The 14803-nt window shown below is 32.0% G+C and overlaps 1 protein-coding gene across 12 annotated transcripts in view; it reads right to left on the reverse strand.

Annotated features, from left to right (window-relative positions):
* Positions 1-8496: 8496 nt before the first annotated feature.
* The window catches only part of LOC119631478 (palmitoyltransferase app), a 140589-nt gene continuing 134282 nt past the window's right edge, over positions 8497-14803 (reverse strand). For 10 of the 12 annotated variants that reach the window (XM_038023727.1, XM_038023726.1, XM_038023722.1 and 7 more), the window contains one exon: positions 8497-9730. In XM_038023727.1, the coding sequence (XP_037879655.1) occupies positions 8637-9730 (1094 nt within the window). In that variant the 3' untranslated portion in view covers positions 8497-8636. Of the gene's footprint in view, positions 9731-10249; positions 10367-14803 lie in introns of all 12 variants that reach the window. The other 2 variants (XM_038023729.1, XM_038023730.1) reach the window with 2 other exon arrangements.

Below are 14803 nucleotides of genomic sequence, written 5' to 3' on the forward strand. Positions count from 1 at the left end.
ATAAGGCATTAAGTTCAAAAATATCTCAAATGCATTCGAGTGATCGTTTATTGAAATTCAAGATTAATTCTCATCGCAATTATTATGACGCTTTTACTGATGTTTATAGCTAAAGTTTTTTTCTGAATTCCGCAAATTTAATGAAAATTATTTTTATTTTTTTTGGTTTTTTTTTTTTTTATTTTTTTTTTTTAGCAATAATACAAATACTAAGTATATGTCATTGAGTGGAATTAGAGTCGGGATTATTCACTGAGTCATTTCAATAATTTACGTTTGCCTAAGGTATGTATTTTCAACTGCGTTTTTTATACTCGACGCCATCTATTGTAAAGAGCATATGAGAGCGCATGAGCGGATATACGCTAATACCCAGAAATGCTTCAGACCGACTCACAGATGCATTTTCTGAATCGATTCAATTTTGTGAGTTCGCCTGTCCGTCCGATGTTTGTCTATATATTCTTGTGAATTCGCTAAACTGGCGGATTTTTCGCCCAAAGATGTCACTTTTATGATTAGTCCTGGTATAAAACTTTATTCTGAAACAAAAGTCATACGAAAAAGTCGCTGGCGGCATTCTAAGTTGATGCGAAAAGTTTGAATCAAATGGATCGATATTTTGAACCTCTAATGTAAAAATTTCATATGAAGAGTAACCTTTATACCGGAAAAAGGTCGAATTTTTAGGACTTTACCGTCGGCAAGAGGATGAATTTCGGTAGATTTGCACCACGATAATCTACGTTTTCAATTGTGCATTTATTTGGGAACAAAGTATCATTTTTGATTTTTTTATTACGAAAAAGATCAAGAAGTTGTATTAGGCGAAATGATGTCGGGTACTTGACTACTGCTGGCGTTGCTTGGCTAGAGTTTCTTTACTTGCTTCACTTGTTTTAAATTAAAAACTTATGAATTGATTTTTATCGATTCAATAAATACTGGATTGGGAATCAAATAAAATCGTCTTTAGGATATTCATCACCACAAAATGCCTTCTTTAGATTAAACTTCATTTCATTCCTGTTAGAATTGAAACCGGCTTTTGCAACCAGATAAGAATCTTTTTCATTTTTCTTTTTTGTTTAAAGCTTCATATATGTTATGCATTTTTTTTTTTTTTTTTTTTTTTTTTTTTTTTTTGGAGATTAAGTACGTACCTCAGGAGACGTACGTAACAGCCAGCAAAGCTTACACCGAGCCTTTATTATTACGATCGATTCAGAAAATATTTCTGCGGTATGACGTATGTCCAAGGTTATCAGTCCTTTTGTTGTCTTTGCTTGTATTTTTGTGTTCAACCTAGAGATTGTAATTTCTGAGATTGGTACACTTTTTCGAATATATGCTCTACGAAAAATTTACTACATCACCTACGATCCAAGATGGTTGACTACAGTTAGTTACATAATAGGAGAAAGACGCAAAAAGGTTATGTTTACTTACTCGACTGTTTGATTGGCAGTGTGGTATCAAAATGTATGAGTAATCTGTTAGAGTAAAGATCCCATAGAAGAAAGTGAATGAAAAGAAGTAAGAAAATTGTATTCGGCAACGACCGAGTCGTTTAAACTCATCCCCGCTTAATACTAACGAATAATACGAAAACTCGGTACGGTCCCTGAAGCTTTTTTGTGGATGTTGCAAACGTTCTGATAAAAGAATGAAATTTCATCTTAACGTAATATTGAGTAGGGATAGGCGATTCTTTCTATTTTTGTACAAATCCTGTAGATTTTGTTATACGGTTTGGCATAATTTCAGTACCAGCATCTCTAGTAGAATTTCCTAGGAGGAGAATGATTGCCAAGGACAGACAGAGCCACGGACAGACGGACATAATTGAATCGGGTTAAAGTTTAATGCTGATCAAGAATATGTCTATACTTTAGAGGAGCTTTGAGACTTGCTTTTGGATGTTGCACGCGTTTTTACAAAATTAATACAACCCGCATCCTCATCTTCATCCACGGGTATAAAAATAAATGAGCTCCTATTAAAAGAAGTAGACTGTGCTACGTTAAACTAGCAGTAGTGATAGCAATAATGGATTTAATAATAATAATAATATTGCTTGGAACAACATAACACTGTAAGCCGCAAACCAAGTCTAACTTATTACTGCTGGTCGTTGTCGAAGGATTTTCACGAGGTATAAATATGGTCTTAGGAATCACTCTTGACTATAAGTTCAACTTTAACGCTTATACCGAAACTTCTCTTAATAAAACTACACCTCTTCTGGGTTTCATTGGAAGTTGATCTAAAAACTTTTATGATTCATATATTGCGAAATGTTGGGTCCGTCCTTGGATAGACCAATCCTAGAATATTCGGTTGTTGTGTGGATACCAAGCTACGGATACTACGTGACCCGTCCGGCTTAGGATCTGTCAATGGCGCTACTCCCATACGGGAATAGGTTGAGTCTTTTTAATTTCACTTCAGAAAAGAAAAGAAATGTTGGGCATGTCCTTTACGATTCAATTAATGAAGAGTGATATTTGTGCCCCGGCATTATTGAATCATGTGACTTTCAATGTTCCGTCCAGGGTCTTTAAGCAGTACCTTCGTTTGCGTCTAACACACCGTCGTAATAATTATATTCTTTATAACCCATTTCGTGTGTTATGTGTAATTATAGACGAGAATTATAACACTTTAGACCCGTTTTTTGTTCCTACATCCAGTGTTTTAGTTTTAAGACTCAATGAATTTCATATATCTGTCTTTAGGTGATAAGTATGCTTTGTAGTTAGCAATGTTAAATAAATAAATAAATCTAAATTCGAGTTTGAAATGTGTTAAATCATAGGCGAATCTTACTAAAGTGTACAATCACATTCAAATCATCAGTATCGAACAATTGACCAGCTGCGGGTACGTTGCACTTTAATACATCTAGCACAGATTCGATGATATCCGGCTCTTTAAAAAAGATCCGGGCTTTGATGAAAGTCTACGCAAACCCATAAAAAAGCTGAAATTCTGAGGACAACAAACGTTTTTTAGGTGCTCATAAATGCATCTTTATACCCCCTGCGCCGAAGCCATACATACTTTTTCGCTCAGAAAGCTCATTTTTGGAAGTGTTGACAATGCGCTCTTCTTCAATTTAGCGAATTATTGAGGAGAAAATTTAAAAAAATTCTTTGTTGCGAATAGTACGATGTTTAAATTGAGCTTGAATATTTTAAAGCTCGAATTTTCATGCTAAAATGTCTACCAGTGTTGGATTAAAAAAAGAAAAAAAAAATAGCGACAGTCAGGATGCGCACATAAGGGCAAACGCGCGATTAAAGACATGGTTTAATCCTACGATCTCTTGGATTGATCAGCAAAGCCCTTGTGACACCGTTTTACTACGCTCGGTCAGATAGAAACCGACCAACATCATGCATCCTGTAAACGAATAAGGTATGATGACAGCGAGTAATGCGGAAACCTTAGTCGTATATGGAATTGAAAATAATGCTTTCCCTTACAGTTATTCCGTTGATTTAATTTTTTTCATTTTAATATTCTGTTTTTGATTATAAAAAAATCAAATATATTACTATCGGTGGTACGTAATTAGTATACAAATCTTAGTATATAAGAAGCAAATCTTAGTTATCGCTCGCAACTCTCATTGCTGTAGAGTTATATGCATGTGAGCCTATGAAGTTGTTGAAAGTATCGCGTGAAATTCAAAATAAAACAAGTGAAAACAATAAGTTGGGCCAGAACCTACCTCTAAACACTCCCGACCACATCACTTAATACGCTTATCCATATAAGGACTTTTCAAAATAATACGCTATATGCGAAGTGATCGAAAAAGTGCTCTGATCCGAACCATTTTCAATGGGGCACGTTCTTGCGGCAAAACACACTGGTGCACCAGATATAAACAAAATATCTCAAAAATTGCGAACTACGGGTTGAACAGCCAAAATGCAACATGGACAGACAGACAGACAGACAGACACGCAGGTAGAAGGATAGACAAGCTTAGATCGGATTCGATCATCGAAATAAAAAATGGATCTATCTGAAGTCGTTTTGGGCATTGCATCCATCCGCGTAAACTTAATATATCGTTGTACCACAACTGATGTATGGTATATAAATCATAAAACATAAATTTTTAGTAATACATTAATATATAAAAAAATGTAAAATAATAAAAATCAAACAATTCTATCCATTTTCTAGGAACGCCCATCGGAATTGTTATCACTCAATTTATTAATCCATATTTGTCGCCGCTATTAGGAAGCGGATGAATTGCCTAAATTCTACGAAATACAAATGCGATCGCAAGCATGGAAGAACGTTGCGGACGTAGCCGAAAAAGTGATAATATAATATGTACATCTTCCTACATATTTTATATAAATTGAACACTATGGATACAATACTACTTAAAAATAATTGCTCTAAACGTAAATTGCAACAGTTCAACCTATTCATCTGACTAATCGAAAAACTAAAAATAGTAGTATAACTGGCTTACCAAAATTCTAAAAATAAACAACATACTTCCTTCGACTTTTTAAGCCGAACGCCTGCCAAAGTGGTACTTAATATAATAAAGAGCACTATCCAAACATATCCCGTATATGCCTATGGCGCTAGCTAGATATAGAGACAACAACATAAATCCATTATTAAATCCATTATTCAATTCGAGGAGATAAGTGTTCAGTTTAAGGATGGAAAAGACATCTGGCACGCTGTGTGCCATATGGGTTGAATTAAAACTGACAGTCTTCATGCTGTCGTTGGGGTGTACACAATCAACTTCAGCGTGTTACTCAATTGAAATAAAGAAATAAAGAAAAGAGTCAAACATAACCTAGAAAGGAAAAAATTTGAAAAATCTTAGTAAAAAAGCATCAATATTTCATCATCACGTGAAATTTTGAATATCATCAATGGATTTCTATAAAGTTACTAGATCATGGATATAAATTTAAGTTAACAGCAGGTTACTCAATTTAACGTAAACAATTTCATCACCAATGAGTTAAACATAACCTAGAAAGCAAAAACTCAAAAAATTTAGTAAAAAAGCATCATTATTTCATCATCACGTGAAATTATGAATATCAGCAATGGATTTCTATATAGTTACTGGATTATGGATCTAAATTTAAGTTAAAAGGTCCAATCCATATCAAATACAAACAAAAAAAAAAGAATTAAAACTGCACTAAACCGCATTAGTATTGGGGCTTTTCGCCCGACAAAAGGTTAATGTTTGTTAACCATTGTCCAAACAAACAAAATGTATTTTACTGTTTTGCACTGCTAAGGAATACAGGATGACAGGAGGAGGAAGGCAGGGAAACACGGTTTCTAAGTTCATTTCAAATGTAACGCAATTCCACTAAGTTTTGGGCGTTTTCCCTATCAAATTCCAGTCTTAGCTTCCTATTACGTTCTGGTTGCACTAGCTTACGGCGAGCATGTCAACGATCATGTTACAGTTTGATATGCATTGGGCTAATGGAGTCGGTAAATTGGTGCTTATGGATGGCATTGCAAGCAAGGAGGATTCTTTAAAGGATATTGAAGCAAAACTTTGAAAGAAAGGGCAGACAGATTTGGTATTTTCGAAATATTTAAATTCTACCAAGCTAACGAACTCAAGCCTAAGTCTCGTTTAATTTAAGCATAGTTCTTACATAACTACCACAAAGTGCTTCACCCTCTTATCCACTCATCAGGCATGAACTCCATTAAAAATATGTGGGATGAATTGGACCGCGGTGTGCGAAAACATTTAATCTCTTTCGTCGAAGAACTGAAAAATAGGCTATAAGAAGAATGGTGTAAGATCCCTGCTCCGTACAGAAGAAAAATTGTACAATATACGTTAAAACGTTTAAATAACGTTAGTAGACTATCTAAAGAATCCCCGTCAAGTATTAACTTTTAATAGTAGGCTGCTTTTGATCTTCATATTCTTCGTTATACGAAAGAAAAAAAGTCAACATTAACGACACAATGTTTTTTTTAAGCTATTGAAGTTAATTAATTTTTTTGTCTATTGGAATAATTTTTGTTTGCTTTTTTTTTTTTTTTTTTAATATTTTAATACATATTCCGTAGTAGTACAAAATAGTAAACTAAATTTTTATGTTTGGACAAAAGAATAGATTTAACAAGACTTTACTTTTTGTCAGGCGAAAAAAACCCCAATATTAATGAGACTCACTATGTGGGCAGCAAGTGAAAACCAATTCGAGCGGTTATTGTCACTGTGAAAAAAAGTAATGAATTTCAACTCCAAAAGGGACAGATTGAGGATGAAACGTTTAAGCATCTGAACTATGCTAAATAATAATGAATGAAAACGCAAAGTCACATTATTCATAATTTAAACCTTGACAGGAAATTTTATCACAAATATGTGATGACGTTTTTTAAGGTCTTAGCCAAGACTGATTGGGTATTTGTATTTGACGATAGAGGATATGACCATTTCGCAACGGTAAACAATGAAATACAAATCCGGATAAAGAAATTGAATAACAGTTAAGTAAATACGCATAAGGACAAAGCAGACATAAAACGAACGCGCCTACAAACCCATATATAAATTAAGAGAATAATTACTTAATATAAACTTGTTTTAAATATGATAAATAATTATGATTAACTTTTAGGCTAATGGTAGTCGTAATTTGAAATAGATTTGAAGTGACTCGTTATAACAACAAGCCTTAAGATAAGCACATCTTTTGTTATGCGGATCGATCCTCAATCGTTTTCTGAATCGATTTTAGCTTTTGCGCCCGTCTATTGTCAATTGTATTCAATCTTCAGGTTCCCATATTTTGGGAAAATTCAATGAAGTTTGGCATACTGAATTGTTTCATCTCAAGCATGCACTCAATTCAAGGGAGATTCGACCGGGTTAGTTTTGCGAGAAACCCCTTGTAACTTACTATTATTTAAAAAAAGCAATTGTTTTATCAAAAAAAAAAAAAAATTTTTTTTAATTTTTTAAATTTCCCACTAAAAATCATTAAGTAGCCGAATTTTACTATGTTATATTGAGTGGAAAAATTTGGATCTGGTGAGTCCATTTTTAACTCTTCGCCATATAAACATTCCTAGCTGAAACTCAGCCTTTATACAGCAATAAAGTCTGACATTAATTACTTTATGATTTATAATTTGGACCGGGGAGCTGCATTTTTTTGTGAATCTGAGCCCATATAAAGATTCTCATGAAAAGTAAGCCTTCGTTTGACAACAAAGTCGAATTTTTGCACTTTATGATCAAAATATTTATATATATTAAGAATGTTAATATCTCTGATAAATAAATTAATTTTGTTAAACTTGGCCCGCCTCTCATATAAGTGTTTCTATGAAAACAACTCGACGGGAAATTTTTTTGTATTCTATCACAAAGACAAATTGAAAATAGTAATGGACGTAGGTATGGGTCGCTCTCGCCCAATTATGTCGTCTTTACTTATTTTTATTCTTGGTACATCATGTTTTTTATTCGTGGTATATATGAAAGGCAATTTTTTAAAAGTTACCCAGTATTGTAACATAAGTTAGCATCGTTTTGAAAAAATATAGCTAACTATGGTACTGTATTCCCTTTTGACTTCTTGTCTCCCAGCAAACCAACTTGAATAAACGTTTTACGGTCAGTAATTATAACGGGATAAAATGTTTAGCTTTGTTAATTGGCATCAACCTTTGTATTCCGAAGGAACAACGGTCATAAGAATATGCCGCAATACTAGCTTATTTTATTATATAAACCAGGTTTACTAACACGCGGAAATCATATAGAAAGCACAGTCTTTTGCCTTGTAATGTCTCTGTAATATTGCTCAGAATATATAGCCATTAGTGTATAACTTTGGAATGGTAAGAAAAATGAAATCATTCTTTAGTTAAGTTATTGTGCAAGTGAAACGGGGAGTCGTTCACGTTACTATTTGCCGAAAGACTTTTCGACGTTGTAATGCAATTCCGTATATCAAACGTTCCGAATACCAAATTAAATATTAAATTATGTCTGTACGTAGGAGAAATGGCGAAATTCTCCTTTTTCAGGTTGCACTGTTTGACAAACAAAAACAAAACAATTATAAAGAACAAACATAAGTAAAAGAGACAGTGAGATGCTGACAGGAATAGATTAAAACGCGATAAAATATGAAATTGCTATGAATTCGATCATAATAATAGTTGCAATAGGTGTGTTGTCGAAATCGTTGTTGAAGATATTAAGAGATTCAGTAAGAGGAGAATCAAGGTAAGGCAACTATCACTGTCTGCAACAAAGCAGCAGGAGCCAAATCGTCTGTGGCTGGGAGCGAGTTAACTGGATGTATAAATATGTTTAAACGTAATATAGTTGAAATTGTTTTGTGTCTTGTAATTAAATTTATATCGGGGATTTTACATATATATGCGCAATTATTATTTATGTATTAATGAGAGAATGCATTATAAATAAAAGTAAAAGTAATGATAATAATAAAACGATTATATTTACATAAAATTATTTTAAAAAGAAATTCCTGAATATTTTTAACTTAAACATTACCAACGGTGGTTATAAATGTTGACATGATTTCGTGTCTTTAACAAATTGCCTTTGATTTCAACTATCAAGCAGTTGGAGGCGGTGGCGGTGGTGGTGGCGACTTTATCAGGCACACTCGTGAGTTGTTAGCTAAGCTGACGTCATCTAAACTATCTAAATCCAAATCAGTATCAATCATTGTTGTATCGTGTAGGATACGCAATCGATTTGTGGTCAAATCGCGCGGTGTAGACCTATTCAATTTTGCGGTATCGGTTGAGGAAATGTTAGCAGGCGTTTGTAAAACATCGGGCACGTTGCTGTTATAATTATGTCTAGTTAAATATTTGCGAGGTTTTTTTGAACCAGTGCCTTGAGCAACAAACGATGCTGTCATAGGATCATCTAAATCAAGCTCATCGCATAATAAGGTGGAAGGCAAGTCTAAGGGTACGTTGGCTGAATGTGAGACATTCGCTTGATTTTTTGTATTAATTGTATGTTGTTGCGCTTTACGATCATCGACTAAATTGGAGTAAACGTGCAAATTGGCATCTTCTTCATTATTCGTTTTTACCGGCGGTACATTACTATACATATTCTCAGTTTGAGATATAGATAGAGGCAACTTTGCCGGTAAATTGCCGCTAGCCATTAGAGTGGCTGTCATCAAATTAGTATCCGGGGACGATGATTTGTAGAAATCCGCATTTGCAGTTGCGGACAAATCTGCCAAGGGTGAAGTATTCGTCGGCGTTGTAGGCGAAGAGAGACTACTGTCAAAATCAACGTGAAATAAATTATTATAACTTCCCGATAGGTGATGACGTTCACGAGCTTTATTTGTAGCTGCTATGGCGGAGACCGCTGCCACAACTTCGGTAGTGTCCACAACTACCACTTCGTCATCATCGAATGTCTGATTATTTGTCATGGTTAATATGTTTGGATGTATGTTGGTTGCACTTGTCGTTATCGCATTGTCTGCCAATTCTATATCTTGCAAATACTCGTCAGTTGAATCAGTTGCGTGCTGTTGAGATTTATGCTTGTGATGCCTAAAGCGACGTGACTGATTTAATCCAGATGACAAAGACTGGCTATGCTGAGCTGGTGTTACATCTATATGGGATAACGGTATCTCATTCTCCACTAAATGTGCTAAGCTATTGGAATTACCTAAAAGACAATAAAACAAATAAGAAAACCAAATGCAAATAACGGTTAGTAGCCGAATTAATTAATCAAGAATAATAATTGTTAAGAAAAAGAAAATATTAAACAAAAAAAGAAAAAAAAAAAAAAAAAAAGATTATTTTAATGCATCTGCTTTTAGTATTAAGAAAAAAATGTGTCAACCAATTAATTAATCAAATCTGAAATTATTATTTAATTAAATTATTAACAAATAAGTAAAAAATATAAATAAATAAATAAATAAATAAATAACAAGCATTTCAATAATCGCTCTTATATAATATAACCACACAAAGAAAAAATCATATATATATATAATAAGATTTCATACAACAAAGAAGTATTAACTGGCTTTAATGCCTTGCACTAAGTAACAAAGCCGCAAATTATTGAAAATTTTATTTACAAAATTATTTTAAAAATAGTACACTTGTTTCTATTTTTTTTTTTTTTGAAAATGTTTATTAGAACCAAAAAAAAATATTATAGAAACAAGTGTACTTTTTTTTTAACTACTGTCCTCATTTGTGTCATTCTTATCCTTATTTGCATTTTGGAAGGGTTCTTCATTATCATATTCTGCCCCATTGTTTAGTAAGGGTTCTACTAATTCGGGCGCTTAAATAATGTGTAAAGAAAACAAATAAATAAACAAACAAACAAAAAAAAGGAAAACATTTTGAAATTACAGTCCTTTAAATATGAAGAGACAGAATAGAACATATTTACATACAGAGAGATCGAAAGTGTGAACGAGAGTTTTAATGTTAATATGAGTAATAAGCGTTTAATGCAAAGCAATTTCATTATTGCTGAGTTGTGCAAGAAGATAAATGATTGGATCAAGTGGATATTTGACGTTTATTGACTGATCCTTTGATTCTTCGGCAGATTTATTAACATGAGCTTTACATTACACTGCTAGAACGAACACTCATTTATTAAGTCGTAAAAATCCTTCAATAGAGTCGAATAGAGTTTTTCATTAAGAGGCGTCTATCATCGAACGTCATGCTCAATAATACGATTTTTTCGTGTGCTGTGTTACATGTTGCGTCACTATGTCAGAGACACTCAAATCTTCCAATCTGCCTCGGAAATGGGCCGTAATGTGGCCGCAAAGATGTTCGACCCTTAAAAATGATGCATTATCGATAAATACGATGTATCTCCGATACTCACTAAAGTTGAAATTCGCGACCTGACCTGGCCGTGAATTATATCATTTTCAGCGAAGAAGTTCACATTTGTTGTAATAGTATCATTAATTAGTACTTGATCAATCCAGGTATCAAGACTGTTAATTTGGTGGGCAGTTCCTGCACACCTGCCGTCCGCTCTGTTGGAGTCATCGTTTTTCCTTAATAATCGAACGCTTAATAACGCTTCATGTTGATTGACCACTTTGAGATAAGTTGGAAGAAATGTATGTCTCCGATCTGAGGTTTGGATAACATACCACAAAGCTGCAAAAAAATGATTAATGAAAATGAGGTTCGCGATCGACAAACTCAGATTACTAATGGAATTCAATTTGGTCTTTGCTGAATAATTTTATTATATAGTTGGTTGACCTATTGATTTCAAAATGAAATTCAATTAGCGGCGCTCCTTAGTAAGCAACAGTGCCTACAAAAAAAAATCACTATTGACATGTTAATGAGACCTACCATCGGATTTCGGTTAACTTTTTGCATGGTTCGTACCATCTGCTTATGTGCTTAAAAAAACATAAGATTAGCTTAAAAAAATATTTCAAAATTTTTAGTCTTGTCGATATGAATGTTGAAGCTGCGTCTAGGTACCGCAATTAAAGTTCCACTAATAACATCATTTCAACATAAGTAATGTTTATAGAAATATATATTCAAAAAGATCATCGAATATGTGATGAAAAGACCGATAGATTTTATCGGCTTGTTATGTCCATTATTACATAAATGTATGTATATATATATACATATATATATATATATATATATATATGTTGCTTCGTTAATAAAATCTGTAAATGAGCGTCTCGGATAAAGTATTAATTCTAAGTAATCCTGGTCTTTGATCTGACGTAGTCTTCAAGCTATACATAGAACGTGAAACCTTAATCGATTCCATAGATTATATTCAAAGTTTAATTACCCGGAATTGCACATAACCTCAAAATACAACAAAAACAAAAAGAAAAAGAGCTGTAGTTTATTAAGTAGCCGTAGTAGTTTGAAAAGCCCAAAGTGAATACGACTTTCGTAGTGGAATTCATGAACTCAAATGCTAGAAAGACACGATAGAATTACAAAATTGTAAAGATTCAAAAAGCAATTCGAAGAAGAGAAGTTTGAAATATGTGTGTAATTGACGTTGAACATGTTATGATATGTGTAATGATAATCTAAAGTAAGGTGGTTGCTCTGTGATTTATATTGTTTTTTTCTTTTTCTCATTATATTTATTATAATAATTTTTTGATATTTTTTATTAGTACAAAAAAAAAAAAAAAAAAAAAAAAAAAAAAATGATTAAAAAATTCATAGAAACTTAATTGAAGAGATAACAGGCAGATTTACTCTAACGTAAAATTATTGCGAAAAAATATTTTTCCTTTTATGAACTACTTGAATGTGTGTATGTTAAAAAATGAAAAAAAAAAATTAAATTATAGAAGAAAGTTAATTGAAGTGAAATTATATTCGAAAAAAAAAAGTTACTTTCAAACCATATATATAAACGTTAATTGTCAAAGGACTCACTCACCGTGTTAAGAATAGAAGGATCTCAGAAAAACCGTATAAAATACGCGCATATAAAACTCATTTTATAATTTTTTTTTGTTCATTTTTATCATAAGATTATAAGAAACGAGAAAGCGTAAGAGTTGAAAAAATTTTTTTTAAATATTTGTTATAAAAAGTGTATGACAGAAACAAAGCAAAATATGAAAATAAAATAAGTAAGAATGTAATGAGAAAGGGTAGTAGAGAAAAAAACGTTTTTTTTTTTTCTTTTTTTTGAAATATTTAGAATGCAAGGTATAGAGAACAAGTAAGAAAACGTAAGTACTCGCCAATGTGGCGAATTATGAGTACCCACCATAGCAAACAAGTGTTACTAAGTGACGAGATGCCAGTTCCCGAACGGAATTATGTTTGCAATCCATTTTAAATGGCTTTGAAAAATCAAATTAAATTTGAAACAAAAAACCCTATATACTATAACCTATAGATTAGAATTGATAACATATCCATCTATCTGTATAGAAATGTTTGACTCTTTTTTCAAAATTTGTTTGGCGGTCTTGTCTGTTGTGAAAGTGTTTATTAGGTCAATCAATCAAATTTATTAAAACATGTCCGAATATCAATTAAGAAGGAGGAGGTAGGAGTCACATTGTCGATACGGAATTGAATACCTATGATAATAATTTAAATAATAAATCGATGGACAGACAGACGTGAACAAGTTGACTCAAAATTACATATAAACTGTAATGATAAAATATTCCCATTTTGATGTGATGCTCGTAACGAACGAGGAGTAAGTTAGTAGAGGTACTCGTGAAGTGAAGATTAGCTTGTTTTATATAAAATTTATAGGCTCTGTTAAGAGTATTTTTGAGCGTCACCGATCGAATGATAAATCCAGTACACCTCCATTTCTTGATGATGGGTATAAAAAGGCCAAATAAGTAGCAATTACATAATTACATATATATACATATATATATATATATACATGTATATATATATAAAAAGAAAAAAAAAAAAATGCAAGCAAAATTTGGGGCTTAAAGGCAAAATAATTTCTAAGTAATTAATATGCACTCTTTAAAGAAAATTAAATAAATAAATAAATAAAAAATTAAACTTATACTAAAGACGTCCTTTTAAAGAAATTTTTTTTTAAAAATTATTATTATTTTGGTTCAGTTTTCTGTTTTTGACATGATATATGTGTGTGCTTTAAAATTTCGCTTTTTTTAATTATATTAGGACGACTTTTAAAAAAGTTTATAATTTTTTGTTCTTGTTAAGCTTCAGCAACATTTAGTTGATCCAGTAAAATTTTTTTTTCATATATCATATTTGGTTTTTTTTTTATATTTAGATAAATATAACGCAATAAGTTCGTAGGATGACATAAATGATGTAAAATGAACATTGACGAATTTAGATAGTTTTGATAGATATCGATAGTACCAACTTTCAAAGGAAATGCAACGAAATGACGCTACGACGTATGAAAATCAAATTCAAAACAAAACTAATCTCATTGCAAATTAATAATCAGAATCTTATCGGAATTATGGCATGTTTCGTTTAAAGGTTGGTACTCTATTTAAAAATCGCATTAATATTTATCCTATGAATTTATTGAATGACATATTATATATAGGTACGCACATATATATGCGTTTATATTTACACAAAGATATATAAAGTTTTTAATTTTTTGTAACAATTACATTAAATTCTTACTATGAAGTGCATTTCATATATATATATATATATATATATATATAATTACATTAAGAGTGCATTAAGAGCGACTTGAAACGACTTTTCCCCAAATTGACTGTTTTCCCGTTTATTCTATATTATTTCACGTTTCCTTAGATCAATCTACGCAAAAGCAAAAAAAAAAAAAAAAAAAAAATGTTTTCTATAATAAATAAATAGTAAAGTGAAGAAAGTTAGGAATAAGAAGGATTTCAGATAAATTCACCTTTTTTTAATATACCGATCGATTCAGAATTCAGTTAGCTTCGAAATCATTTCAGAATCGCTTTCTGAATCGATGTAAGCTTGTCCGTCTATCGGCCCGTATGTCTTGTTTTCTTGCGCTCAACCTATAGGCTCAAATCAAATTTTGTACACTAACAGCATTTACGCTTCAAAGACGAACGCCGAGCAGCCTTTTAAAGTCGTACTTAATGCGCGAAGCATAGGAAACGCACTTCATATAAACATAATATACATATGTATATATGCATATATGTATAGTTTTTTGTTTTAGTTAAAATAAAATTTTTAAATATATTTTAAATTTAATTTATGCGATTTC

The sequence above is a fragment of the Glossina fuscipes genome, unplaced genomic scaffold (assembly GCF_014805625.2).
Source record: "Glossina fuscipes isolate IAEA_lab_2018 unplaced genomic scaffold, Yale_Gfus_2 1, whole genome shotgun sequence".
NCBI classification, from domain to species: Eukaryota; Metazoa; Arthropoda; class Insecta; order Diptera; family Glossinidae; genus Glossina; species Glossina fuscipes.